General features: G+C 65.1%; 9 protein-coding genes across 9 annotated transcripts; 5 read left to right on the top strand and 4 right to left on the bottom strand.

The window, feature by feature from the left end:
* Positions 1–35: 35 nt before the first annotated feature.
* Positions 36–746, bottom strand: Q8F55_004792 (uncharacterized protein; the record flags this gene model as incomplete). Its single annotated transcript, XM_069353297.1, has 1 exon — positions 36–746. The coding sequence occupies one exon, from the start codon at positions 744–746 to the stop codon at positions 36–38; it is 711 nt and encodes a 236-aa protein (XP_069207939.1).
* An 841-nt stretch (positions 747–1,587) lies between these two features.
* Positions 1,588–4,012, bottom strand: Q8F55_004791 (uncharacterized protein; the record flags this gene model as incomplete). Its single annotated transcript, XM_069353296.1, has 4 exons — positions 1,588–2,285; positions 2,323–2,379; positions 2,420–3,281; positions 3,320–4,012. 4 exons carry the CDS (start codon positions 4,010–4,012, stop codon positions 1,588–1,590), a joined length of 2,310 nt encoding a protein of 769 aa, XP_069207938.1.
* Positions 4,013–7,206: 3,194 nt separating this feature from the next.
* Q8F55_004790 (uncharacterized protein) lies at positions 7,207–8,366 on the top strand (the record flags this gene model as incomplete). Its single annotated transcript, XM_069353295.1, has 6 exons — positions 7,207–7,274; positions 7,339–7,485; positions 7,542–7,618; positions 7,671–7,698; positions 7,752–7,907; positions 7,955–8,366. 6 exons carry the CDS (start codon positions 7,207–7,209, stop codon positions 8,364–8,366), a joined length of 888 nt encoding a protein of 295 aa, XP_069207937.1.
* A 3,001-nt stretch (positions 8,367–11,367) lies between these two features.
* Q8F55_004789 (uncharacterized protein) lies at positions 11,368–12,197 on the top strand (the record flags this gene model as incomplete). Its single annotated transcript, XM_069353294.1, has 2 exons — positions 11,368–11,435; positions 11,501–12,197. The coding sequence occupies 2 exons, from the start codon at positions 11,368–11,370 to the stop codon at positions 12,195–12,197; spliced, it is 765 nt and encodes a 254-aa protein (XP_069207936.1).
* Positions 12,198–13,506: 1,309 nt separating this feature from the next.
* Positions 13,507–14,496, top strand: Q8F55_004788 (uncharacterized protein; the record flags this gene model as incomplete). The annotated part of the gene is made up of 1 exon (XM_069353293.1): positions 13,507–14,496. One exon carries the CDS (start codon positions 13,507–13,509, stop codon positions 14,494–14,496), a length of 990 nt encoding a protein of 329 aa, XP_069207935.1.
* Positions 14,497–15,858: 1,362 nt separating this feature from the next.
* On the top strand, positions 15,859–17,698 carry Q8F55_004787 (uncharacterized protein; the record flags this gene model as incomplete). The annotated part of the gene is made up of 5 exons (XM_069353292.1): positions 15,859–16,069; positions 16,118–16,453; positions 16,502–16,914; positions 16,964–17,288; positions 17,337–17,698. 5 exons carry the CDS (start codon positions 15,859–15,861, stop codon positions 17,696–17,698), a joined length of 1,647 nt encoding a protein of 548 aa, XP_069207934.1.
* A 1,003-nt stretch (positions 17,699–18,701) lies between these two features.
* On the top strand, positions 18,702–21,233 carry Q8F55_004786 (uncharacterized protein; the record flags this gene model as incomplete). Its single annotated transcript, XM_069353291.1, has 9 exons — positions 18,702–19,483; positions 19,521–19,591; positions 19,626–19,739; positions 19,853–19,871; positions 19,916–20,039; positions 20,077–20,350; positions 20,387–20,749; positions 20,788–21,069; positions 21,103–21,233. 9 exons carry the CDS (start codon positions 18,702–18,704, stop codon positions 21,231–21,233), a joined length of 2,160 nt encoding a protein of 719 aa, XP_069207933.1.
* Positions 21,234–21,362: 129 nt separating this feature from the next.
* Q8F55_004785 (uncharacterized protein) lies at positions 21,363–23,495 on the bottom strand (the record flags this gene model as incomplete). Its single annotated transcript, XM_069353290.1, has 1 exon — positions 21,363–23,495. One exon carries the CDS (start codon positions 23,493–23,495, stop codon positions 21,363–21,365), a length of 2,133 nt encoding a protein of 710 aa, XP_069207932.1.
* Positions 23,496–24,467: 972 nt separating this feature from the next.
* OLE1_2 (stearoyl-CoA 9-desaturase) lies at positions 24,468–26,105 on the bottom strand (the record flags this gene model as incomplete). Its single annotated transcript, XM_069353289.1, has 2 exons — positions 24,468–25,821; positions 25,867–26,105. 2 exons carry the CDS (start codon positions 26,103–26,105, stop codon positions 24,468–24,470), a joined length of 1,593 nt encoding a protein of 530 aa, XP_069207931.1.
* Positions 26,106–26,619: the final 514 nt, after the last annotated feature.

Raw genomic sequence — 26,619 nt, 5'->3', positions numbered from 1 at the left:
TCGTCAGCTCGGCCACCTCCAAACGCCCCAACCCACTAGTTGACAGTGAGCAGCTGCTCGTAAAAGCCCTGGAACCTGCCCTTCTTATCGCGGAGATGAATCTCAAGGATCCAGTGGCGGTCGTACCCGCCCTTGCCGGTCGTCACCATCGAGTTGTGGTTCCCCTCAGCGATGTAGAGTGTGAGCTTGTCCTTTGGGATCCGCTCGTGCGGGAACGAGCCGACGATGTGCCCCGCGATCGGGGCGCCAAAGTCGTACCCGGCCTCATTGGCCGCCTTCACAGCGATGGCGTACAGCTCGTCGCCTGTCATGGTAGGCCGGGCATCGTACTGCGCCTTGACGTCCCTCCAGATCGGTTCGAGGGCGTCGCGCAGCGCGAGCTTCTCGGCGTCTTCCCCAAGCACGTAGGTGCGTCCGAAATCCGCCTCCCACGCCTCGAAGACCGGGCCCAGGTCGACGATGAGCACGTCGTCAGAGCCGATGACCCGGTCGGGCGGGTTCTCCTCGAACGGCTTGAGCGTGTTCTCGCCGCTCCGGATCACGCGCTTGTGCCAGTGCGTGCGGAGCCCGTGCCGCTCGAGCCCGAGCTGGTGAATCGCGTCGGACAGCTGCTTCTCCGACACGCCGGGCTTGATCAGCCCCTCGATCTCGGCGAACATCCCGATGGCTTTGGACTCGGCGTCGCGCAGCCCGGCGGCGTAGGTCGCCTGCTCGGCGGCGGTGCGGACGGGCGTCGGGTCGGTCATGGTGGCGGTGGGCGGTGGCGGGCGAGGTGGGGTGGCAAGCGTATATGTACAACAGGTCGAGGCGTGTGCGTGAAACACAACGACGAGTCGAGTTGATGCTATCGATGGCGAGGCCGGCCGGCATGCGGGGTTTGCCCGGTCGGGCCGTAACCGCCCAGCTGTGACTGGTCGACCCCGGAATCGGCGTGGTGCGGTTGTGCTCCGCTCGCCCGCAATGAGCGCCGCGCACGCACTATAATCGGGAGCGAGGTCGACTCCGACTCGCCTCGAGCAATGGCGCGTGCGCTACGCCGATGCGTCGGCTACAGGAATAGCAACGCGCGAGACACTCCCTGCTGCAATCCATCAGTCACTTCGGACCAGGGCCGACGGGGTGTATTAGTAGCCATCAGCTCTGCATTAGGAATTACAAAAGGCACTGTAATACAACCCTTAACAACCATCACGAGGCACGTAATGTGACCGTACAAGTGTGGCGCCGTCGATCAACGCCCCCCTCCCCCACTCTCGTCCGCTCTCTCTTTCCCTCACACTGACCTTGCCGTCTGGTCTCTCGCCATTCTGCTGCCCCTCAGCACCCACCCCCGCCCCCGCACCCACCCCCGCCGCCCCCGCATCCCCCGCCGCCCCCGCCGCAGCCACCTCCTCCCCCGCCGCTGCACGCGCTGATGCCAGCGCCGCACATGGCGCCCGACGTCGCGCAGGCAGCCCCGCTCGATTCACCCCAGCCGCCACACGCCACGCCGCCTCCCCCACCGCCAGCAGAGCACCTCGACTGTGCCTCGCCGTCCTGGACACCGTTGACGCAAGAGGCTATCATCGTCAGCACTTGTTTTCGAGCTCACTCACCGGCTGCAGCGCCCGCGCCAATCGCAATACCGCCTACAACGGCGACACCGGCAACCAGAGCCCATGGCGTGCCGAGGCCCCAGACCCCGCCGTAAGCGTAGGGCGTGACTCCCCAGTACGGGTCGTAGACTGTCGGGCCGATGCCCCCCGCCGCCTTGCGCTTGCGCGGGTCGTTGACCTGGGGCACAAACTCGTACTGCTGGGTAAACGGGTCCTCGTGTCCTGGGTTGCCAGGCTTGCGTTTCCGCCGCGCCAGCTGGTTCTCGTGCATGTCCTCGAGCTTGCGCACGCCCGTGACGTGCACGCGATTGTGGGTCGATGGGCATTCGGCAGCGCGGTCCTCGAACGTGGCCGTCTCAGCGCTCATGGCCGCCACGTCGGGACGCGTGCCCGCGACGGTCGACGAGCTCGACTTGCGGCGCCAAAAGGCAAACGACGGGCCCGAGCTGGACTCGCGTCGGCGCGCCTTGTCCACGACCTTTTGCGCCTTGGAAGGCACGGGGCACCCGCACCCCGAGTACGAGGTGTTGAAGCGCTCGGCCCACAGTGTAGCCGTCTCATCATAGGCGTTGCGCAGCGCGACGTCGGCCACGGCGTCGTCGTGGTTGACGAGGTGACCAACGTGCCTGGTCGTTTCACGGACGTAGCCGGCACCATGAAGCTGGTGGGTGTGCCATGCGAGGTCGATGTCTAGGTTGTCAGCACTTGGTTCTGCCACCCAGCTTACCAAGAGTGGGAGAGATGAACTTGGTAGGGTGGGCGTTCATCAAGTCGAGGAAGGCATCTGGATGCCGTCAGCACGCGCAAGCAACGTTGCCACTTACGATACCTCGCCGCCGCCTTCTGGATAAAGTAGAACCTGCGAGGGTCCTGATCGTTGGTCCAGCGGTTCATCTGCAGCCACCCAATCTTCTGCATGTTGGTGACGAAAGACGCCTGCCGCATGATGGCCGGTGCGAGGTCGACGGTGTTGTCGAGTCCCGTGCCGACGCTGTAGGCACGATTGAGACGCACAATGGCACCTGATATGCCCGCGCGGGCCGAGCCGAGGGCCAAGCTGCGCCTAAACTTGCCCCTGACTCCAGAAAGCTTGCCCTCCACAATGGGGATGAAGCCACCGTCTTTGGTGGTCTGCTCGACGAGCTTCTCCCTCACCTTGTCCTGGGACCACTCGAGCTTGTCGCCCAACTCGCCGACGGTGAGCCCCGAAAGATCAATGTAGGCCTTGTACGGGTTCATGACACTGGTGAGCGCCGTGTTGAGCAGCGCTTGCGACATGGGGATGCCGTATTCCTTCTTGACGTCGGCGTACGCGTTGTCACCCATGCCAGCAAGATGGGGGATGAGGCCGGCGCGCACGCGCAGAAGGTCACGCAGGAACCGGCCAACGCGCAGCACCTCGCGTGTGAGGACGAGGTGGCAGACCGAGCACGTGAACGACATGTCGGGAAGCGCAAGCCCGCTACCTGCGCCGGGGATGCCGATGACGGGCAGGCTGACGGCCGTGAGGCACTTGGGGCAGGCGACGGGCACGGTCGACTGCGTGCGGCTCAGTGCGACGAGCGTCCAGGCGTGGGCGTTGAGCGCGGGCGGCGGGGCGGAAGAGTCGGGCGCCGATCCGCTCGGCTGGTCGGCGGTGCGCTGGAACGGTTGGAACACGTACGTCTGGGGATCGATGCGCTCGCACTGGGTCGTCAGTACAGAAGCCTAATGAGTGCCCTCACGATGATATCAAGCGGGAACGCGCCGAGGGCCTTGAGTCCCGCGAACGGGCCCCAGATGCCGGGAGGCTTGAAACCGCCCAGCAACTCCAAGTCGTCGTGGTACGCGCGCGGGTTGAGGAGATATGTGTGCCATGCCATGAGGATGTCGATGTCGGCCTCGGCGAGCACGCTGACCAGGTCGCCGCGGTTCGGACGGACGGCACCATGGGTTGCCTGCGCGGCCGCGAGCTTGTCGCGCACGCGCGAGACGGCTGGGCCCTCGGCCCACGCCTGGAAGCGGTGGGCGGCGCGCACGCAAAAGGCCGTCCACTTTACTTCGTCGGGCACCTGGGCGTCTGCGGGGCCCTCGCGCGAGAAGTCCTGGTCGCACGGCGTGGGGCACTCGCGCACGTCCTCCTGCAGCCGGTGCAGGCATGCGAGGAACTTGAGGTGGTTTACGAGCTCGGGGACGGTAACGAGGGGTTTGATATATGACTTGCCTACGCGGAACGTGGGGGGGAGGAGCGTGGTGGGGTCGACGGGGGGCGCGGCGGGCTGCGGCGACGCGCTGCCGCCGCGCTTCTTGTCGGCGGCGACGGTGTAGCCCTGCGGCGCGAGGTAGACGGGCGGCGGGTCGGCCGACGACGACGGGGTGTTTGTGAGCTGCGCATCGTCGTAGCCCTTTGGTACGTCCTTCTTCTTGTCGTCTCCCATTGCTGCTGGAGTGGCGAGGAAGAGGAAGAGGACGAGGAAGGATGAGTGGATGGATGAGGATGACGAGATGCCATGCCCCCACGTCTATTATAAGACGCGCCGGGGTGGAGGAAGGGAGGGAAGGCGGTGAGGCACGACGCCGCCGCCTAGGCAACCGAGGTCGACGCCATGCAGCCTGTTTTGTCCTTGTTCACCTGACTGACTAACTGACGGCGATGCATCGCCCAGCGTCTCAAGCTGTGCTACCTAGCTCGAGCCTTCGACAAGAGCAGTAGTAGGATGCATCGCGCGACACGTTTCTACTAACAACAGCGGGACTGGGTGGGGTGGGCATTTGTCAACAACGCGTCGGCCCGCGCCCCGCTTCCGCCTCCTCTTCACCGCCTCTTCGTCACTCGCTACACGTGCGCGCCAAGCCAACAACAACACCTCCGACCCAGTCGGCAGTCTTATCTCGTCGTTGTAGTCGACGCCAACGTCGTCAGCGATGACGGCAGATGCGGCGCGTGGAGTCGAGGGACATCGCATCGGCTCGGTGCCCCGGCGACTGACTCCTCGCTGACCGGACCGACCGTGCCGAGGGGCACTGCTCGGCGCCGCCTTGGACCTGACTGGCTAACTCCCACATGCTCCACATCCGGCTCGGTGCTCGCTGGCACAGCCTCGACGACCCGAACAGCAGCTGTCACCCGACCCGGTTACACGATCCGGCCTGTATGGGAGGCCGCGTATCATTGCTACAGCAGCATGGTGCCCCGTGGGCGCGACTGACGTAGCTGGGAACCAACTTGTTTTTGGATCTTGCACGAGCGAGGCACGCAACGCCAGCGAGGCCCGACTACCCGAGCGAGCTCAACGACATCTGCGAACGCTGGCACAGCATGAACCTTCTGAAACGTGTCCTGTCCACCGGTCCGGGACTTGGGCATTCCGACCAGGCGGAGCTGCTGCCTGAGGCCCCATGATGATGCTTCGACACTCGCCCTACAACGGCGTGATGCGGCGCGACCCAGCGGCCCGCCGTACCAGCCCGTTCGGCACGGACACATGTCGTCTCGAGGCCGTGCCTCCGACGTGCCTCAGCCCGTCAGGTGGCGACCCCCACTCGCACCGCCATGAGCTATCTCGCTCGGGCTGTCAGCACTGCATCTACCCGCAGCCAGTGAGCAGGCAGGCTGAAGAGCGGGGTACGCCGTGACGCGCATGACGCTGGGCGGCTGAGCTCCGCCTCGCGAGCCTCAAGACGGCGAGGATGAGGGCGTGGCAGCCACGAAGAGCGCGCCGAAGACGATCCCTCGGAGGCCAAGAAGACATTCCTGCGTCGCCCTCCTCGTCGTCCTTGGGCCGTGTGACGTTGACCTCGTCGCCGACTCGACAGGGCCCCTACTCGCCGCTGCCGCGGCAGAGGGCTCGTCTGGCGGGTCGTCGGCCTCGCCAAGGGGGTCGTCGCTACTACCCTCGCCAACAGGCGGGTCGAGAGGGACGCCGCACCAGCACCTGTGACTGACCGGATTGCTTGCGTTGAGGGCGAAAGGCGTCCATTCCGGGCGAGGTGAGAGAGAAGACCTCGCTCACAAGGTATCCCACACCGACGCTCTCCTCGCGACGTCGCACAGACCATGTCAGTGGCACACGTTCGTGTTGCTGGGACCGCGGAGCGTGCACGTCCTTGGAGACGAAGCCGCCATTCCAACGAGAACGAAGCCGCCATTCCAACGAGAAGCTGTTAGAAGGAGTTTAGATTCCACCATGCCATCAACCACCACATGTAAGGTTTCGGGGTCGGTGTCAACAAGATGTTGGGCGGTCGTGGATGTCCATTGGGCAGAGTGCGACACTGGCTTGGCTTGGCAGTGTGGTGAGTGGGATGAGGCGCGGCAGTCTCAGCCACCACTGCTGGTGCGACAGACAGCAGGTGCCCACTGCGGCAGTATCCGCGTACTGCTGTACTCGACCTTGGCAGTGTTTGTGGTCAGTGGCGCCTCGGTCGACGAGTTGAACACTCGGCACTCCCGACAACAGTAGCAATACGGCACCACCATCGCACCCCGTTTGTCCACTCCCCCATCAATGACGTCCCTGCATGCACATCACGTCCAACGTAATACCCCCCCTTCCATGCAATATGCGTCGTTCTGCACTCTTCTGTGCCTGGAGTTGCTTGTCGCATGCACCCGACGTCACCGAGGCTAGCCGGAACCGGCATGCCCCCTTCGTCATCATGGGCCGTGCTAACCGGGCACAAGAGATAAGGGCCATGGCCGCATACCGCCCTAAGGCAAGGTTTGGGCAATGGGAATGGGGTCAGTCGCATGGCCGGGTCCTGGCCTACTCGGCAATGAGCGCGCGCTACATGTCGCCTAGTGGACGGGGCCACCTTGTTCCCCGCACGCGTCGACGAGCTCGGAGCCGTCCGTCTTCGTCTTCTTCCTCACAACTCTTTGCTCTGCTCCGCCCAAGTCGGTGCGTGAAAGGTCGTCTTGCGGCGTCCATGAGGTGCGCTGCTCAGTGCACATGCTCCTGCCCAAACTGAAACAGGAGCAAACAAACGCAAACAGTAAACACGGCAGATGCGGCTGCCTGCCGTCAGCCGTGAGCACTCACTCAATTGATAACGCCTCTGTCGCACGCGTCGCCCACCACCGCATGACATGGTCCGGAAGCGGGCCGCGGGCCGCGGGCCGTCGCTCTGCACCCAAGGCAGGCGGCACGCTATATCGCGGATCTTCCTAGCCTGCACAGTGGGCTGGGGTGGCGCTCGACGACGGCTGCGCTCCTTGCTCGCTCCTTGCCCGCCGCGACAGGCCGAGAAGGCGCATTCTTGGAGGGTGGATTGAGGCGCGTTGAAGCCACCGACTACCCAAGCCCCAAGCCCCGATCAAGGCTAGTAATTCTTGCTTTGACGCTTGCTTGCTTTGCTTCTTGTCGTTGTCGCCGCGGGCGATAGCGACATACTCACCGCGCCGTCGACCGCTTCTGGATGCTCGCTAGCCCACTCACCAGCCCACGACCTGGAACGGGGCTGGCCTCGTCGCCCCCCCTCCCCATGAGCGGCACCCCCGAGACCCCCTCTGCCGGTACGCGTCAACACGGACGGCTGTGGCACGGTACACAACAACGCGAGAGCACTATGTAAGGAGGGGCGCGGACCCGTCACCGAGCTTCATTCCCTCCCCCACCTACACTCTCACCAGATGAAGCTCCTCACCACGATCGTTGTCGCCCTCGGCGTCGCCGTCGCTGGCGTCAACGCTGCCGTTGAGTACGTGCTGCCACGGGCCAATCGTGCCCAACACGCGTGTGGCGGCCTGCTGACAAGCCTCTAGCCCGGGCTCCGTCGCCGCCTGTCTCCTCACCTGTTACATCTCGGGTGCCAAGACGGCCGGGTGTACCTCGCCCACCGACTTCAACTGCATCTGTGTTACGCAGAACGGCCCGTTCTTCAACGCCGCGGCGACGTGTATCAGCAACTCGTGGGTTGCTCGCGGGTTTATCCCCCGGGGGTTGTCGTGGCTGACGCTCCTCCCAGCCCAGGATGTAACCTCAATGACGGCCTCAACCTCCGGAACGAGCTCTGCAAGCCCCCTCCCAACGGTGGACTGATCAGTACGTCATCCTCGTCGCTACTCCCTCGCAGGCCACGCGCTGACACGTCCAGTTGCCCCTCCTCCCGCCGAGAAGATTGAGTAAGTCGCCGCCTACACTGTCCAGAAGAACAGTACACCTAACCCCTGCCCAGCGTCACTGCCTTCCAGGCCGCCCAGCCCTGTCTCTACAACTGTGTCATTGCCGCCGGCAACCAAGTCGGGTGCACCAGCTTGTCTGACCCCACGTGCATTTGCAACACACAGAACAACGGCCCCTTCCTCTACGCCGTCTTCCCCTGCATCCAGCAGTAGGTCGAGGGCACCGTGCTCTTGTACGCAGCTGACATGGCCACAGGAACAACTGCAACATCAACCTCGGTCTCACCAGCCTCCAGCAGGTGTGCAACTACGGCGTCACCAACGTCCCGCCCGAGCCGTCGGTCGGCGCGCGCCGCAAGCGCCTTGAGCGCGGCCTCGTCGCCCCCCGCTGCCCCCACCTCAAGAAGGCGTGCAAGGTCGCCAAGCGCACCCACACCAACGTGCTGTTCGGTGTGCAGAGCCGCGAGGAGCTCAACGGCGACCAGGGGACCACGTGGGAGTGCATCAACGTCCTCTCCGACCTCGAGTCGTGCGGCGGCTGCGCTGGCGAGGACGGCGTCGACTGTACCGCCCTCGAGGGCGTCGACGAGGTTTCCTGCCGCATGGGCAAGTGCGTTGTCCACTCGTGCGCCGAGGGCCTCTCGCTCGTCCACGGCCAGTGTGTCTAGAGTGTTGGGTCTCCCCCACTTTATCCCAACGGACAATATACAGGCTAGAGTGTCCTTTTTCTTTTTATCTCGAAGGATTGTTATGCAGATGTGGCAGTTGGCTTCGGGCTGAGGGCGGACGGAAGCTGGTGACAGACCACACTGGAGCCGCAAAGGCTCTCATTCCAGCACTCGACTGGACTGGCGTGGCCGTTTGCCGAGTTGCCAGGCCGCGCGGGTGGCACAACACGAAGACCAGGCGGAAGGAACTGAACTCGACTCCGCTGGTGACATAGCCCTGCGGAACACAGGCCCAGGTGAATGACTCTGCTTGCCTGGCGCACAGTCATGAGGGCTATGCTATTCAGTGCACAGTCAGAGGTGGCAGCCCCGGCGAGCGTCGCTGAGGCCACCACCACCTCTCCAACTGGCAAGCAGCAGACCACGCCGCAGCCTACCTCATTCAAGTCTGCACATGGCCCAGCAGTTCCCATCACATGGGCCCGGACATTACTTGGTTTGCTTCCTGCCTCGTCATCCTGCCCACGTGGTACTGCCTTCGAGAAGCAACCCCTCAGAAGTCTGGGGGGCTCAATCATGGCCGGTTCGGGATCAGGCCTCACTCGGGGCCGACCACAGCGACTCGAGCCTCACCGCACAGTGGGCTTGTGCTCGCACTAGGCATGCCATGATGCCGACCGACGCTGGGCAGCAACCGAAACCCAATACACCCGCCCGAGTCACTCTGCTCGGATAGATGCGACTCGGTCTCCTCGTTGCTTGCTGGAGGACATGGCCATGACGGCCATGACGCATGGTGTTGACGGCCATCGCGCATGGTGCTAGCAGCCGACGCAGACCAGCCTACTGCCACTCTCGGCAACATGGAGCGCACCAAACACTGCTTCGGCTGTGAGTTCTTGCGGCCGCACTAGGCTCGGTTGTTGCCATGCAACATAGTGTCGACGTATTAGGGCTGCAGACTCGGCCCCGTATAGCTACGGGAGGGTACTGGTCGAAGTCTGACGTCTGGGGCATTAGCGGTACACATCGGGGCCACGCCGGCGTCGTCGTTGGCCGGCCATGTCCCGTATTCGTTTTGTCGTTGTTTACTCGTCCTGTCGGATGGGACGAGGATGCCACCAGCGACCAGCCGAGGACCAGCCCAGCGCAAGTCGACTGCATGAAACCATGAAACAGCACCAGAGTGCGACCGCATGCATGGGCAAACAGCAGTGCCCACCAGCGTGACGGGTGCATGCATGATCGAGCTGTGCTGCCTGCCTGGTGCATACTCCTCAGTCAAATGAGCGCAGCCAGCTTCGAGCGACCGATGCGACCGAGCTCGGCAAGCTGGCCGTGCCGGCCTGGTGGACGCGGCATGCACACTGGGACCTGCCTGGGTCAGGGATGCAAGCCGACGGCTCCCAACGACCGACTTGTAGTCGGGGGTAGGTAGGTAGGCAGAGCAGCGCTGGATGCAGCTTGCAGGCTGGAGGCATGCAGGCAGGCACAGGGCAAGGCAGCAGCTAATCGGCGACCGGCAACATGACGGCACACATGTGACACCTGCCCATGGGCTGGGGACGAGCTAGATGAGGGTAGTATGCCGGGCAACTGTAAGACACTCTATGCCTCTCGTGGTGTGCGGTCATGTGGCCCGGCGCTGGGCTGGCTCGGCGTTGTCGAGGCCGGGCATCCTGCTGCGAGCGATGGATGCATGCGTGACACGCCTCCGCCTGGCGCTTTACCCCGCAAAGATGGTTGGTTGGCTTGCGGCTGCTTGCTGCCTGCTCGTGCCTGCCCTGCCTGCTGCTGGCTAGTTTTGAGTTACTCGGCCGGCTCGGGTTGTGGGTATCGGGACGCACCGAGCGCGTCATGATGCTCTACAGACAGGCCGTACATGAACGCCAATGCACCCAGACTGACGGAGACCGCACAGCTGCGCTGCACGCACCTGGTCATCACAGCCTTGGGTTGTGCTTGCGGCCACGGCTGCGGCTGCGGGCACATGTCTCGCCCTCGCCCGGCGTCAACCTGCTCCATATGGATGTATCAGGGATCATCGTCACGGCGTCCTGATGATCGCGGGGATAGTCTGTGGGGACTCCGGCGCGCAGCACTCTTGGCCGACTGGGACCCCTCGGGCTTAGTTTCTGCTATGGATGCACGGCTTGCGTCTAGTGCCAGGAACCTGATTCGACCACAGGGGAGGGGGGAGGACAAGCGACCTGACCTTGAGCCTTGCCCGAATGCGAGTGGATGCGGGGTATCAGTAGCTATTCAGGACGCGGCGAGGGCACGAGGTGCGGGAGGGTGGGGGCCGTGGGGGCAGGCAGGTTTCGGCTTCGCTGGAGTCGATGCTGGCTTGCCTGCCGCCTTTGGTCTGGTGCCCCTCCTGACTCGCGCGCTCTCTCGCTCGCTCGCTCGCGTCCGTCTCAGCCCAACGTCTGTTACCCTGGCCGCATTTCTGTGCTATGCGCGGCCTCCGCATATGGAATTGTCGTTGGCCGGGCGCCGCAAGCGTCGACCAGCCTGCCACCCCTGGTCCCCCACGACGCTTACCAGCTCATCGGCCATTGAACATTGCCTTTAGCGCCGTTTTTATGGCTATTCGGCCTCTCTGGCATCGCTAGTACACCTTGGTTGAATGCGTCTCTCCTCTTGCCTACCATGTCGCAGATGGATGCTTGCGGTCTTGCTACTGCTCCTGCTGCTCCTGCTGCAGGCTCCTGCTGCAGGCCGCACGCCCACTTCGGGTTGTTGCACCCAGTTCAAGTTATTCGGTGTCTCTACCGCACTCGGTACGCTACTCCCTGCGACCGTCCTCACTACCACCCCATGCCCAGCGTTGGTGCCCAGCTAGCATGGGGTCGATCCCGAACAACGTACGGGACACGAATGGCTATATAACTCGGCGGGGTTGGGCCTCATCTGCTCCCCATCAAGTCGCCTGCTCTCTCTCCTTCTCTCACTCAGCTCACTACTTCAAACACCACCGATCCTACTCCGATCCGCAACAATGAAGTTCGCTGCCACCCTCGCTGTTATCGCGGCGTTCGCCCTCGGTGCCAACGCCCAGGCTGTCGAGTGAGTACCACGGCCTGCGCTGCCCGACCCCATGGCCGAACACGATCACTGACACTCGTCTCCAGCCCCGACACCGTTTCCAAGGACATCCTCAACTGTCTGATTGCTTCGGAGAAGAGCGTCGGCTGCCCCAACCCCGTCGACTTTGCCTGCATCTGCTCGGGTCCCCAGGCCGGCGCCTTCCTTGCCGACGTCTCGAACTGCCCCGCTGTCAAGGCCGACCTCATCAACTCGCTCAACCTCAAGAACCGTCTCTGCAGCGACGGTCTCGTCCCCCTCCCCTCCACCAACGGCCCCGTTGACGCCACCAAGACCGCCGCCGACTACCCCGACGCCTACAAGTGTGTCCTTGACGCCATCGGCTCCGTCGGCTGCGCCGACCTCGCCACCGCCAAGGACTGCGTCTGCTCCACCAAGCAGGGCGACTTCCTCTACTCGGTCGCTCCCTGCTTCCTCGGCACCTCGGTCAAGGTCTCGATCGGTCTCGGTCTCGCCTCGGACCTCTGCAAGTTCGGTGTCACCAACCTTCCCGGCGGTGCCTCGTCCTCTGCGCCCCCTGCGTCGACCTCGGACGGCGCCACCACCGGCGGCCCTGCTTCCACCTCCGGCGGCGCCACGACTGGCGGCCCTGCTTCCACCTCGGGCGGTGCCACCTCTGGCGGTGCCACCACCGGCGGCCCTGCTTCCACCTCGGGCGGCACCGCCCCCACTTGCCGCCCCAAGCCCGCTGCCAAGCGCCGCCGCATTGCTGGCGCTCTCTAAGTCGCTCCTCAGTCGCACCTTGTGGCCATAGGACATCGACGACGCCCAAACGAGCAGAGGACTGGTTTCTCTGTTACCGACGTTCGTTTCTGTACCGTCCCCCCACCCCAACCCAATTGCAGAAATCAATCGCCTCGCCGCCTCGGCTGCTCCCAATCCTTGGACGATGGCTCTTCTTCTTCTTTTACAGTAAATGAACGTGTATGCAAACATGTCGCATCATTCTTCTCTCTCTCAGCGCCGACGGCGATCTCTTCTGCATGCACTTGATCATTGACCAGCAGGCTAGCAGCAGCGAGCAGCGGGCAAGGAAGAGTACGCAGTGCAGAGCATGGTCGGGGCGACTTGGTCAACAGCCCACCCGGGCTTGGGTCGTGGCGGTGCCCACTTGCCACTGTGAGCATGGTGCAAACAAGTCTCAGCCCAGTTGTTAGGAAAAGGGTGCCGGCCGCACTGCTGTGATTTCTTCCTTTAACACGGGTCTCGGTCCCCCGCCTAACAGAAGGCAGGTAGGCAGGCGATCGGGCTGGCTCCTCCCCCCGCTCTCCCCTCCCCACGTTTACTTGCCTCGCTGCTGAAACCCCGACTCTCCGTTCAATTGTGAGTCGTCCTGAACCAACAACTTGGCTTGGCCGACTGTGCCAAACTCGGCAAGTCCATGTGGCCCTTGGCCACGTTGCTGGACTGTGCGGTGCCACAATGCAGCAGCCCATGCATCCATTCTCTCTCTTTAGCCCCCTCCGTCTGTCGCACACTGTGACTTGGGCACATGGCACGGCTATCCGGACGCCAGTGGAACGTGGAACAAAACTCGGTGTCCCAGTGCCCGAGGTGTCGACTTAGTCCGACTAGCACGACCCCAACGTCGTCATCGTCATCGCCATACCCAGTTTCAATGTCGAAGTGCTGCCAGCAAACTCTGCTTGCGTCCGTTGTACCTATACATATCTCCGTTGGATAGGCACTCCGTCGCGATGCCCCGCACAAGTGGTCGGACACCGCGTCCCCTGCTCGCCGTAGCCCCGTACTAGGACCTTAGCACCGGGGTACGAGGCACTGGTCAGACACACCCCGCGCGGGGGGATGCCCCGCTCACGCACATCACTGACGCTGCTATTCCATTAACGCTTCGCTAACTCGGCATCTCTGTTCACATGTCTTCTTGCTGCGCATCTAATGTCGCCTTGAGCTGCGCATCTGATGAGATATGCAGTTGCCCGAGTGCCTCGCCGAGCGGCAGCACGGTATAAAACGCGGCGGGGAGCTCGAGCAGGAGCACATCAACGAACAGAACTTCGACACTGCTTCAATGAAGTTCACTCCAGTCGCCTTCGCCCTCCTCGCCGTCCTCGCGGTAGGCGCCCACGCCCAAGAGTCGGGCGCCAGCGGCACCGCAGCCGCGTCCGCCTCCGACGCCGGCAGCATCGCCGCGGCTTCGTCTGGGGGCGCTGCGTCCGACAGCGCTCCTGCCTCGGGCTCTGGCGCCGCGACTGGTGCCCCCTCGGGCTCTGGCGCCGCCACCGGTGCTCCCTCTGGCTCGGGCGCCGCTACCGGTGCTCCCTCTGGCTCGGGCGCCGCTACTGGAGCTCCCTCGGGCTCTGGCAGCGCCGCACCCTCCGGCTCGGGCGGCGCGAGCGGTGCGCCGTCCGGCAGCTCGGCTGCGTCCGGCTCCTCGGGCACTGGCGTCCCGTCCAGCGGCGCGTCCGGCACCGGCGCGCCCCCCGTCTCGAGCGGCGGCGGCGGCGGCGGCTCAGGCTCGGCGGTGCCCACCCAAAGCGCGGGCGGCACCACCGGCGGTAGCGGTGGCACCGGTGCCCCCAAGCCGACGTGCAAGCCCAAGGCCAAGCCGTCCAGCGGCGGCGGTGGTGGAAGCGGCGGTGGTGGCTCCGGCGGTGGTGGCTCCGGTGGTGGCGGCTCGGGCGGCGGCGGCTCGGGCGGTGGTGGTTCCGGCGGCGGCGCAGTCTCGTACCCCGTCCCCCCGGCGAGCTCTGGCGGAGCGGCGTCTGGCTCTGGCCTGCCGTCCGGCTCGGCGGCGCCCTCGGGCTCGGCGGCCCCCTCGGTCCCCGGTGGATCCGCCGGAGCCTCAGGCACCGCTGCGCCCTCAGGCGCCTCCGCTCCCCCGGCTGGTGGCTCCTCCGCTCCCCCCGCCGGCGGCTCCTCCGCTCCCGCGGCGGGAGGCTCCTCTGCTGCGCCTACAGCCGCGAGCGAGGCGGCGAGCGGCGCCTCGGCGCCTGCCGCGGGCTCGTCTGCCCCCGCCGCGCCGGTGCGCAGGAAGCGCAAGCTCCCCGTCGCGCTGTAAGCCTGCCCCACCCCTCCACCCCACCCCCGCCCCCGCAGAGCGGGTGCCCCTCCCCGCCCCATATGCCTCGGAGACTTGCTGGCGAGTCTCCCGGACAATGTAGCTCTGAATGAATGAAGTGTTGAGCCAGAGGCAAGCGAGGTGGGACGTTAACCGAGTCAGTTTCGGCACAGTGGCCGCGACCCCACCCCATGCGGTCCGACGGCGACGACGCACCCGCGCCTCACGCGGTCCGGGGGACATAGGGACAAGCCTGCCTCACACGGCCCGGATGGGTATCGTGCAGTCCGAATGGGTCTCACACGGTCCGACCCCGTCTCACGCGGTCCGAGGCCGGCGTCACATGCCTTGTATGGCACGGTCCGAAAGCCACCGGCGTTGAGGGCAGACCGGCGTCAGTCGTCTCGTATCTCAAAGTCTGATGAGCTTGGGAATGCAGGTCGGCCCCTCCAGACGGTCCGAGGGCCGTAAGGCCCACTGGTCGGCGCCGAGAGCCTCGTGTGGCTTCTGCTTGTCGATCCAAGTCCCACCCGTGCCACCGGCCTGCCAACCGGGTATCGGGCGAGATACCGCCCCCTCGCACAGCGGACCGGGCACCGGGTGACTCGTGCCAGGTCCAGGCGCGACGTGTTCTGCGCCTAGATTCCGACAGTGGCGCGTACGTCGGTCCGGCGCCATGCTGCACGCTGCGGGCGCGGTGCGCGGTGCACGGCCGAGGCGAGCCGCACGCACCCACGCGCCTTGCGGCGCCGATTCACCGCGGGCGTCGGCCCTGGCAGCGAACACGTCCGAAGGGGGGCCTGGACAGCTGACGGGCAGCGCGCTGACCAAGCGCCAATGACAGGCCCCCCTGCCGCTCCCTTACGACTGCCGCCGCCCTCACGTGCGCCAAGGCCGGCCATGCAAGCCGATCAGTGTGGGCAGCTGGGTGCCGGAACCCGTCGGCCGCGTCCCGCCACAAGGTGGAGGTGGCACTTCGGCGCCGAGGCCCCGGCGCCGAACCTCCGCGCAGGGAAACCTTCCGGTCTTTGGCTTGTTCAGCTGGCTCTCGTCTCCCCTCTCACCTCGCTGCCGCTGCCCGCACGCAGGGGAGTAAGCGACACGGCGACCGGACCGGGTGCCAAGGTGATACCAGATCTGTGGACATAGACGGGGGGTGGAGGGGTGCGGGGGACCGGGCTAGCCGACTGGGACGTGCTGGCCCCGGATCAGCCTCCCGACCGGCGAACGAGAGCCAAGCCCCCGCGGGCGGCGTCGCGGCGCCGTGGGCGGGGAATTTTGACGGTGTGTTGTTTGTGGGCAAGATATTAAATGTTGGACGGCAGGTCGTGAGGAGTATAGCCCCAACTTGCTTCACTCACCATGCCAGCAGTCAAGGAACACCACTCGGACGACAAGCTCCCCGTCGGCGACCACCTCGAGCAGGTCGAGGACCTCGAGAGCGCCAAGGGGCCAAAGTACAAGGCCAACACACAGCTCGATGACGCGGCGAGGATTCTCGCCGAGGCCGGCACGGTCGAGGCGTCGCTCGAGGACCGCAAGCGCGTGCTCCGCCGCATCGACATCTACGTCTGTGAGTGGAAGTGAAGGCGAAGGGCGGGGCGAAGACTCACACACCCAGGTATCCCCATGTGTCTGGTCTACTTCCTCCAGCAGCTCGACAAGTCGTCGCTCTCGTACGCGGCCGTCTTCGACCTGCAGAAGGAGACCAACCTCCACGGCACCCAGTTCTCGTGGCTCACGTCGGTCGTCTACATCATGCAGCTCGTCACCCAGCCCCTGTCGTCCTACTCGCTCATCGCCTTCCCCGTCAAGTACTGGGTCGTGTTCAACATGGTCAGCTGGTCGATCGTCACTGCCTCGACGGGTGCCGCGAAGAACTTCACCGGCCTGGTCATCTGCCGCCTGCTGCTCGGTTTCTTCGAGGCTACCATCCTGCCATCCTGTGTCCTGATCAGTGAGTTGCTCCCTTCCTTCTCCCCTGTACTCCGCTAACGCCACCCAGCCCAGATGTGGTGGACCCGCCGCGAGCAGTCGTACCGCACTATCGCGTACCAGATCGCCAACTCGATGGCCGCCATCTGGGGCCCGCTCCTCTCCTACGGTATCGGCCACGTCAACTCTGGCATCAGGCCGTACCAGGGCATCTTCCTCTTCATGGGCTGCCTGTCGCTCGCGCTCGCCCCTGTCGTGTGGTGGCTCCTCCCCAACTCGCCCACTACGGCCCGCTTCCTCCGCCACGGCAACGACCGCCTCATCGCCCTCGAGCGCCTCCGCGAGAACAACACCGGTACCAAGTCGTCCAAGTTCAACTGGGCCCAGGTTTGGGAGACGTACCGTGACCCCAAGACCTGGATGTGGGCTGGCATGTTCATCTGCTGCTCGACCCCCTCGGGCGGCTTCGGCACCTTCGGTGGCGTGAGTTGAACAGCTGCTCCTTGCTGTGCACAGTGCTAACCCCTCGCAGCTCATCACCAAGGGCTTTGGCTTTAACAGCTTCCACTCGGTCCTCATGCAGATGCCCACCGGTGTCATCGGCATCATCGTCCTCCTCATCTCCATCTACGTTACCAACCGCTACAAGCTCCGTTTCCCCGTCGTCGCCGTCCTGTGTATCTTCCCCATCGCTGGTGGTACCGCCCTCACCCAGGTGTCGCGCAAGAACACGAACGGCCTGCTCGCCAGCTACTACGTCGCGCAGATGTTCACCGGTCTCCAGCCCCTGCTCTTCTCGTGGGCCAACCTCAACGCGGCCGGCACGACCAAGCGTGTCGTCACCACTGCCACCATGTGTGAGTAACCCCGTCAGCATCATCAGCGCAGTCAGCTCACACCCCCAGTCGTGTTCCAGTGCGCCGGCAACGTCATCGGCCCCCAGGTCTACCTGTCGCACGAGGCGCCCGTCTACCTCACGGGTCTCTATGTCGACATTGCGTGCTGGTGCATGCTCCTGATCCTGGCCCTGTCGATGGGTGTCTACCTCAACGTCCTCAACAAGCGCAAGGAGGCGCAGCGCGTCGCCATGGGCCTGCCCGCCAACCTCAAGGACATGTCCATCATGACTACCGAGGAGGCCGACGCCTACCGCAAGGAGCTGAGCGCCCGCCTCGCCGCCGAGGGCTTTGACGAGTCGAGGCTCTGGGGCCAGGCGTTCGACGACATGACCGACTTTGAGAACCCCATGTTCGCGTACGTGCTCTAGGGTGGGCATGTTCGGAACGGCGGAGGGAGAGCGGGCGAGGGAGGGAGCGGGTGTCAAGGATAGGTTTAGGGGAGCGTGAAGAGGGAGGGTCTGGCAGCAGTCTGCAAGGTGTAGGCAAGGTGTATGCAAGAGTACATGAAGGTCCTGGAGGAGCAGCAGCACAGTCCTGCAGTCGAGGATGCAGCCCCGGCGGGTTGTTCCGCATCGGTGCCGCCTGCCGACCTCCGACCGAGGACCCCTGAAGAGCACGAGCCAGGTCGCCAGAGGCGGAGATAGGCAGCTGGTCGGGACTCAGGAACGTCACCGCAGCACTCTGGACGGGTACAACTATGCGTTCAACTCGCCTCTGCTAAGATCTCGCAGCGCAGACTCTCTTCGTCAGCTGCGGCCTTGACACGAGCCCTTGCTTGGCGGACGCCGGTGCGAGGCCCAGCCAGCGTAGAGAGCACGGCCGACGACGAGTGGCGGCCCCAGATCCCCTTGGCTTGCCAGGAGAGCCGGGCCGTTCCATTGATGGATCACCCGATGAGCTGCATCGAGGTTACCGAGCCGTGCGTGATGTGAGTGCGTACGCGAGGCGAGGTTTGCGACGGGGGTGCTCGCTGTCGCTGCATTGTTTTGCATCGACATACACCCAGCCGCGGCGAGTCACCGAGCGTCTTCTTCTCTACAATCAACAAAGTTACGTACCTCTCCCGAAGCTCCACTCGTAACGGCCTTGGAGCGGCCGCATCCATCTTGCCCATTGCTGTTATCTCACTCTCGCCTTCGAAGCTCGACCGGCGCCATGCCAAAGACAGACAAGCCTGATGTGCGGGCTGCGTCCTTTGGCGCGAGTCGTGAGTCATGAGTAATATCGTCGCTGACCCCCAAGGCGCCTGCGTGAGCATCTCATCTCACCTGTCCCCTCGCTCCAGACCGACTGACAGAACAGGACACCTGCCATCGGATGAAGATCCGATGCATCGACCGCGCCAACCCACCATGTAGACGCTGCGCGACAATGGACATCCCGTGCACGTTCACGCTCGAGTCGACGCCGAGCTCGTACAGGATCAAGAGCAACCAGGAGTGGGTGCCTCCCCGAGCTCGAGCTAACGGCAGCCGCGTGGCGCACCTCGAGAACCAGATGGACGTGGTCCAGTCGAGCATGAAGAACGTCGAGGCGATGCTGCGCGTGCTGGTCGAGGGCAGGGCCGGGTCGTCGACGAGCGCGAGGGAGTCGACGTCGACGTCGTCCCGCTCGAACCGCTCGGCCTCACAGCCGGCAGCGACCTCGACGCCGCTCCCGCCCGACCTCCCGCCCCCGGGGTGGGCGCAGCTCACTGGCTCGTCGGCGAGCCCGCGCTCCGGCTCGGGCAGCACGCCCAGCGTCAAGCCCGCGGCGGCTCGCGCATCGGGCAACGAGGCGCGACGGGTCGCCGAGGAGTCGGCCGACGAGGACAACGACGACGACCTCAAGGCGTCGCCGATGCGGCACATCATCTACCACGAGGAGGAGGAGCGGCGGCGCACGCAAGAGGCGTCGGGTACGCGCTCTACGCTCGAGCACGACGACGGCAGGCCGCCAGCCAACCCGCTCAACTCGCTCCTGTTCCAGCGCGACGACCTGCAGCCGCACGAGTTCCCCGATCCCGTGCAGCGCGGGTTCTGCAGCGAGCAGGAGGGGCGGCACCTCTTTGAAATGTGCGTTGCGCGCGGGGCTGGGCAAGCTGATGACAGGTACTTCCAAGGCGCGCATGCGTTCCTCCCCGTCTTTGATCCGATGTACGACACGTGGGACAGGTAGGTGTGGGTCGTTGGGCAGGCGCTGACCCCGCAGCCTGCGCTCCCGGTCGCCGTTCTGTATCACGGCCATCATGATTGCCGGGCAGCTGGCCATGTCTGGAAACGGTGAGCGCGGTGGGGGGTGAGCGCTCACGCCCAGGCTACCCGTCGTCGGGGAGCGCGCTGCGGAACAGGCTGGTGCGGTATGCCGAGAAGATTGCAGCGGCGACGCTGTACGCGCCGACTGCGACCCTCGAGAACGTCCAGGCCATGCGTAGGTGCCTCCGGGGGCCGCAGCTGACCTCCAGTGGTGCTGACCAACTGGGGCGACCGGGACTGGCGTGCTGGGAGTGAGTGGAGCGGAGAGAACGTGACTGACGAGTGCAGACCACACCCTCAGCCTGGCGTAAGCGATGGGCGACTCCTACAGCTTAGCACTGACACCCGCAGCTACGAACTCGACCTCCATCTCTGTCTCCCGCACCTCGCACGCTCAGGCATGGGCGTGGACAAGAGCGCCGAGGAGCTGGAGAAGGAGCGGCCGCTCGTGAATGGCGCGCGCGTGTGGCTCGCGGTATGTGACACCACTCTCGCCAGCCCTAACCTCGCAGACACTCAAGACGCACAATGAAATGTGCGGGACCCACGGCCGGCCGGTGCTGTGCGACCGCGACGAGTCGATGAAGGTCGGCCGGCTGTTCCTCGAGCACCCGCTCTCGACAAAGGACGACAGCCGGTGCATCGTGCTCAACGAGGTCATGAGCCTGCGCGCGCCGGTGCAGCTCGCGCGGCGGCAGGGCGTGACTGGGCGGACGATGGACGGCATGATCGACGAGGTGCTGCAGAACCTCGAGGTGTGGGAGAGCTTCTGGCTCCAGTACTATGGTGCGTCGAGCCCGCCGCTTTGCGCTGACGGCCCAGCCAAGATCGGGCTGTCGGACGACGACTTCCTCGTCGCCGAGCTGAGCACGATCAAGAACTACGCCACGCTGCAGAACAACAACGCGCGCTGCCCCGGCGCCATCACCAAGCGCGACATCCAGCGCATGCCGAGCGACAGGCGGGACGGGCTCATCAGCGCCACGCGCGCGGCGGCGCGTCTCGTCTCGCGCGCCGCGAGGGGCAGCGAGACGGCCAAGATCCGGTACGGCAACCGCAATGTGCGCCTCGGGCTCGCCCATGCGGCGCGGTACCTCATCCGCATGGCCAGCCTGTTCCCCGAGGCGATTGACCTGCGCGAGGCGGCGCGCGACGTCGAGCTGCTTGCCGATGAGCTCTCGCAGTGTAGGTCGGGACAATTGGACGCGCTGACCCCACCCCAGTCCCCGACTTTCACTTCTCCCACTTCCTGCGCAGGGTCGTCGCCAAGGCGCGCAACAACCGCTCGCTGCGCGCCGGCTCGCCTCCCCAAGTCGTGCCCGTCGACCAGCCCCCGCAGCCCATGGTGCAGGACACGACGCCGCCGCTCGACTTTGACTTTGCCATCGCCGACAACATCTTCGCGACCGAGGACTGGATGAGCATCATTGGCGGAGTCGGCTCAGCCCCGCCGCCGCCGCCGGCCGTCATGCCTCCGAACTTTCCGTTCATGTCCATCCCGCCTGGTGAGTGTGTGCTGCGAGGTTGCTGACGATTAGCGGACGCCTTCCCGCCCCAGGTGGCGGCGCCGTTCTTCGCAGGCAACTTTGACGCGGCGATGAGCCAGGGCCCTGGGTCAGATGGCACGTCGTACTGGGACCAGAGCAAGCCGTTCTGGCCGCACCAGTAGGAGGTTAGGTCGCGGCATGCAGTGTTTGCGGTGAGACAAGGTGGGCAAGTGAGTGGTGGGCATTGGGCGGTCAGTCTCGCCCTCTAGCCACGACTGCATGATACACGACAACGACATCTACTGTAACCTCTAATCGACTGGCTGGATGCGGACCGTGCCGGCCGAGACTGACCCGTCGTTGACGACGAGGCCGAACCCGCCGCCGGCGTACTGCTCGTCCGAGGCGGTGAGGACGACGTCGCCGACGGTCGCCTTGATCTCTGCGCCGCGCGCCTCGAGGACGATGTCGTGCGACTCGTCGATCGCCCACCGGAACGGCGCGCGCGCCAGCTCGATGCGGCGCTCGTCGAGCGCCTTGACGATGGCGACGTACGTCGACCCGTCGGCATCGGTCGCGAGCTGGACGGCGTACCACCTCCGCAGGCCCTGCACGCGGATCGCGACGCCTGCCCGAGAGCCATACCGCACAATCACGTCCCCCATCGACACGCGGTAGTCGGTCCACTCGCGCGTGCCCTGCACGACGAGGCCCTCGCCCTCGTCCTGCCCGATGAACAGCGTCGTGGCCGGCGTCCAGGCCCAGTTGCTCACGCTCTGCACCCACGCCAAGTCCCAGAACGACATGCGGCCCTGCACCTCGGCCGGCCGGACGACAGTGTACTCGGGCTGCCCGGTCCACCTGAAGCTGTCGAGATAGACCTTGCCGGTGGCTGCGTTGGTCGATCTGAGGAGTACGCCGGCCGAGAGGATGGGCCAGCCGTTGCCCTGCGGGATGACCCACTCGAGCTCGTGCAGCGCGGTGTCGCCTGGCGTGAGGGTGATGCTGGCGTCGCTGTCGACGGGTTTGGGCTCGTGCTCGGGGTTGAACACCTGCAGGCGGATGCGCGCCGTGACGGGCGCGGCGAGCTCGGCGCTGGCACGCAGCACGGCCTTGAGCTTCTGGCCGGGGTAGATGAGCGGCGTCGAGCAGAGGAGGTACGGGCCGGGCATGATCTCCATGTCTTTTGGCGCCGAGGTGCCGGTCGAGACCTCGACCGCGCCGCCGGCGGAGGTGAACTCGATGGCGAGCGCCCCGTCGGCCTGGTACGCCCTGCCGTCGCCCTCGGCCACCTGGAAGCCCTGCACCGAGCCGGGGAGGGTGAAGTGGAACTGAGCGCCGTCCTTGGGCTGGGGGAGCGGCGGCCTGCCCTTGAGCGCGCGGCCCATGTTGACGACGTCGTACGTGAGCCGCGCGGCGTTGTTGATCGAGTAGCCGCCGTCCGCGCTCGAGATGAGCGCGCGGTCCGCGAGCGGCGCGCGCCACTCGGGCTTGGCGGCGAAGGCGCCGTCAAGGCCGAGCATGAGCGCGATCAGGCAGCCGACGTTGCCAGAGTTGCAGTCCGTGTCCCAGCCGCACGTGTTGACAATCTCCATGGCGAGGGAGAAGTCGTCGGGCGCGTACAGCACCGACATGACCATGATCAGGTGGTTGGGCACGACGTGGCAGAAGCCAGGGAACTTGTCGTACCCGTACTTGTCTTGGATGCGCTGGCGCGTCCTCAGCCAGTCGCCGTCCTCCTTGACCCAGGCGCGGACCTCTGCGATGGCGCGCGCGATGATCGACTGCGCGGGGATGAAGGACAGGCCGACGTCGAGCAGGTGGTCGACATCGGACGAGACGTAGGCCTCGGCCTCCATCGCGGCCCACAGCTGCGCGGCGTACACGCTCTCGCCGTCGTGGCTCACCTTGCCAGCCTGCTCGGCGAAGCGCGCCGCCGCCGCCGGGTCGCCGGGGTTGACGAGCGCCCAGCCGTCGATGAAGATCTGTGCGCCAATCTGCTCGGCGACGGTGGTGCCGTTTGTCGCGATGCTGCCCGACTCGGGCGCGGGGATGCCCCGCTTGAGGTTGTTGTACGCCGTGTGCTCGGTCGAGATGCCGTTCCCGCCCCACCAGAACACGCTCTTGCGCTCGACGACCTGGTTGAGCCACGTCTTGCCGATCGCCGCGGCGGGCAGCACGCCGGCCTTGTCGAGCGCGTGCTCCTCGAGCGCGCGGATAAAGGCGAAGGTGCCGGACACGTCGTCGTCCGTCACGAGCAGGGGCACGTCCTTCTGCTCGTGAACGTACCACTTGATGTGGCCGAGCTCGGCCACGATGCGCTGGTGCGTCCACCCCTCGAACGGCCGTCCGAGGTACACGCCGATGAGCTTGCCCAGCACGCCGGCGTACGTGCGCGAGAGGTACTCGGAGTCGGAGAGGGGCGTGGTGGCTGCGGTCGTCATTGCGGCGAATGTGGTCGATGGGGGTGGGGTCGAGGACGCCGACGCGGCTATATGTGTTCTGGAGTGTCTATCGTCATCACATGGGGGGTGGGGGCGTGGAACGGACCGATAGCAATGAGTGCGATGCAAACTCGGCAGGTCGCCGACCGCCTTGGCAACACCGACTGCCGACCGAGAGATGTCATGGCAGGTGGGGGCGGGGGTCCGGGCCGAGGCGAGGGGGGCGAGGCACTCGGTGCCGTGGGTCACCGAGGCCTACAACCCCGACTGCCGACCGCTTGCCTATCACATCTGTCGAGTATCCTCCCCCGGCGCATCCCCGCGGCGTCCCCCCACCCCCGCCTTGCTTGAGGCACCCCGGAGCAAACATCACCGGCCACTCCGGGAGGCTGCCGAGGCGAGCGGACCCTTGCCGTCGTGCCTGATCATGGACAAGTGTCCATGGAGGTCGGCGCCGGCGAAGTAGCGATTGTTCAGCATTGACGCGACCAGCTCTACAACACCAATGCATCACTGCTACGCCGGAGGACACACCCGGAGTCCGCCCCCAAGCCCCACAGCGCCCGGTCCGAGTTGCAATCATGGGACGTGGGCGGGCTGCTGGTTAACGACGGCCCGAGCCGAGCTTGCTCCCCCATCAGCCGCTCTCCTCGCCCAACTCACCCAGCGCGAACAGCTCAAACGCCGGGATGCCTCGACAGGCTGCTGGTCGACCGACCCAAGCCCCCGCTCGGCATCCCTCGCTCACCGACATGTGAGTACGGCCACAGACCATTCATCAAGACTGCGATTCATTAAACGTGTCTACATATGTGTCTATTCTATGCGGCAGGCTACAATGCTATGGGTTCTGAGCACGGGTCCGAGGGAGGCTCAAGCACTGGCGCTGCTCGTCACTCAAGACGAGTCGCTTGGGGCCGTGTGCACGACCAGGTTGCAAGCGGAGAGGGAGAAAGGTTGCGGCGAGTCTGTTCAAATCACCGGGGTGGACACGCGAGGGGGAGTCTGAACGGGCGTCGACACGCGCGTGAGCACCGGGGTCGACACGCGCGAGAGGACAGCGGGGAGCAGCTCGGGCTTGGCCTTGACGAGGGCGATGCGCTCGGAGGCGGGAAGAGGCAGGACGTAGGGGATCGGGACGTAGGCCGAGGGCTGGTGGATCGGGCGCTTGTTCTCGTACTCCTCGACAATGGCGTCAATGTCCGAGCCCGAGAGGACCGAGTCGTCCGAGGCAGCCGAGGCGCCCGAGTCGGACTCGTAGCCCTGCAGGTCCGACTTGTTGAGCTTGAGCGACTCGACCTCCATGCCGCCGTCGAGGATGCCCACACGCATCATGCCGAGGATGTTGTGCGCGGCGTTCGAGTGGTCGTAGACGCCGCCAAAGAAGGCCGCCGTCGCATCCGTGCCAATCGCCTTCTTGATGAGGTTGGCGCCGCCAGGGTGGTCCTCGATGAACGAGGAGCAGTCGTGGATGAAGCCGTGGATGGCGACGAGGGAGCGCTCCTTTGCCTCGGCCTGGAAGTCCTCCCACGACACGACGGGCAGGTCACGCTTGGGCCACTTGATGCTGTCGTTGTCGGCCTGCAGCTTCTCGAGCTGCATCGTGTACTTGCCCTTCTGGATCTCGTTGTCGGGGAAGCGCTTGAGGTGCGACGCGAGCCCGAGGCTGCTGAACGCCGAGATGAGCCACTTGGTAGGGTCGTACTGGTACCACTTGATGGCGTTGCGGAAGTCCATGGGGAACTGGTGGTGGAAGTTGTGGTATCCCTCGCCGAACGTCACGAGCGACGTGAGGAAGTTGTCGCGCGGCGAGTGCTTGTTGTCGTACGTGTGCTCGCCAAACATGTGCGCAAACGAGTTGACGGCGAACGTCGAGTGGTGGACGAACACGAGGCGAGCGCACCCCGCGAAGAGGAAGCCACCGAGGTAGTCTCCCCACCCGAGGCCGGCGATGAGCGAGGGGAGCCCAAAGGCCATGAAGAGCGCGACCGGGCCGTAGTACTTGTGCTGGTACTTTACGATCCAGTTGCGCGTGAGGTCCGAGATGTCCGAGGCGCCAATCTGGCCGCGGGGCTTGAAGATGATCCAGCCAATGTGCGACGAGAAGAAGCCCTCGTTGGCAGAGTACGGGTCGAGCTTGGTGTCGGTGTAGCGGTGGTGGGCGCGGTGGCCGCGGCACCACCACTTGATCGAGCCCTGGACGCTGCCTGCGCCCGCGAGCGCGAGGAGCACCTGGACGGGGACCGAGGCGTTGTACGACCTGTGCGACCACAGGCGGTGGTAGCCTGCCGTGATGCCGAGGCCGGTGAAGAAGTAGTAGAGCACGCTGCGGGGTCAGCGGGAGTCGAGGGGGAAGTGGCGTGCCACATACCTGAAAATAGCAGTGTACCGGAGCAGGGGGGTGGTGTAGAAGCCGTAGATGGCGAGGAGTGGCGGCGCGACGAGGAAGAAGGTGTTGCCCCAGTTGACGTTGGAGAGGAAGTTGGTCCAAGTCACGGGCGGGAGGTACTTCATGCGCGTGATGGTCTTGTCAACATAGTTGTTGGGGTCGGGGAGGTGTGCCAGGTCGGCGGGTGGCGAAGTCGCCTTGGTCGTGCTGCTAGCAGTCATGGTGAGGTGTGTGAGGTGTTGTGAGTTCTCCTTCGCCAGACCCCCTCCTCTTTATACCATTCCAACCGCCACTCCCATGCAAGGCCCACCAGTGGCGGCGGGGACGCTGCTCGGCGTCGAGTCGGCGACGGGCTCGCCACGTCAACGGCGCGGCTGTGGATGGGTGGCGAGGCGCCGTTCCACGGCGCCGGCGGCGCTCCTCGGTGGCGTGGGGCAGGTTGTTACGGCGAATGGGCATTTTTCCTTATGCTCGCCATACCCACGCCCAAACCATAGTACAAGACTATACGGGGCGAAGCTGCTGGCAAGCTCCAGCTCAAAGGCGTGGAATAGATAACCGCTAATTGCTGGCTGGGGCTGGGTAATAACCCGCGGCGTGTGGGTAGCTGGGCTCGCCGCCGGCAAGTTGTTGCGCGCGCCACCCACGCGCCGCCCAGATTCCATACCCCCACCTGACCTCGGGTCCCCACCCACAGCCCAGAGTGCAAGCCGAGTTTGAGGCCCGTGGAGAGGG

Source organism: Vanrija albida (assembly GCF_041260175.1).
Source record: "Vanrija albida strain AlHP1 chromosome Unknown contig_4, whole genome shotgun sequence".
In the NCBI taxonomy this organism is placed as follows: Eukaryota; Fungi; Basidiomycota; class Tremellomycetes; order Trichosporonales; family Trichosporonaceae; genus Vanrija; species Vanrija albida.
The sequence above is the reverse complement of the archived record's forward strand: the minus strand, read 5'-3'. Positions and strand labels throughout refer to the sequence as shown.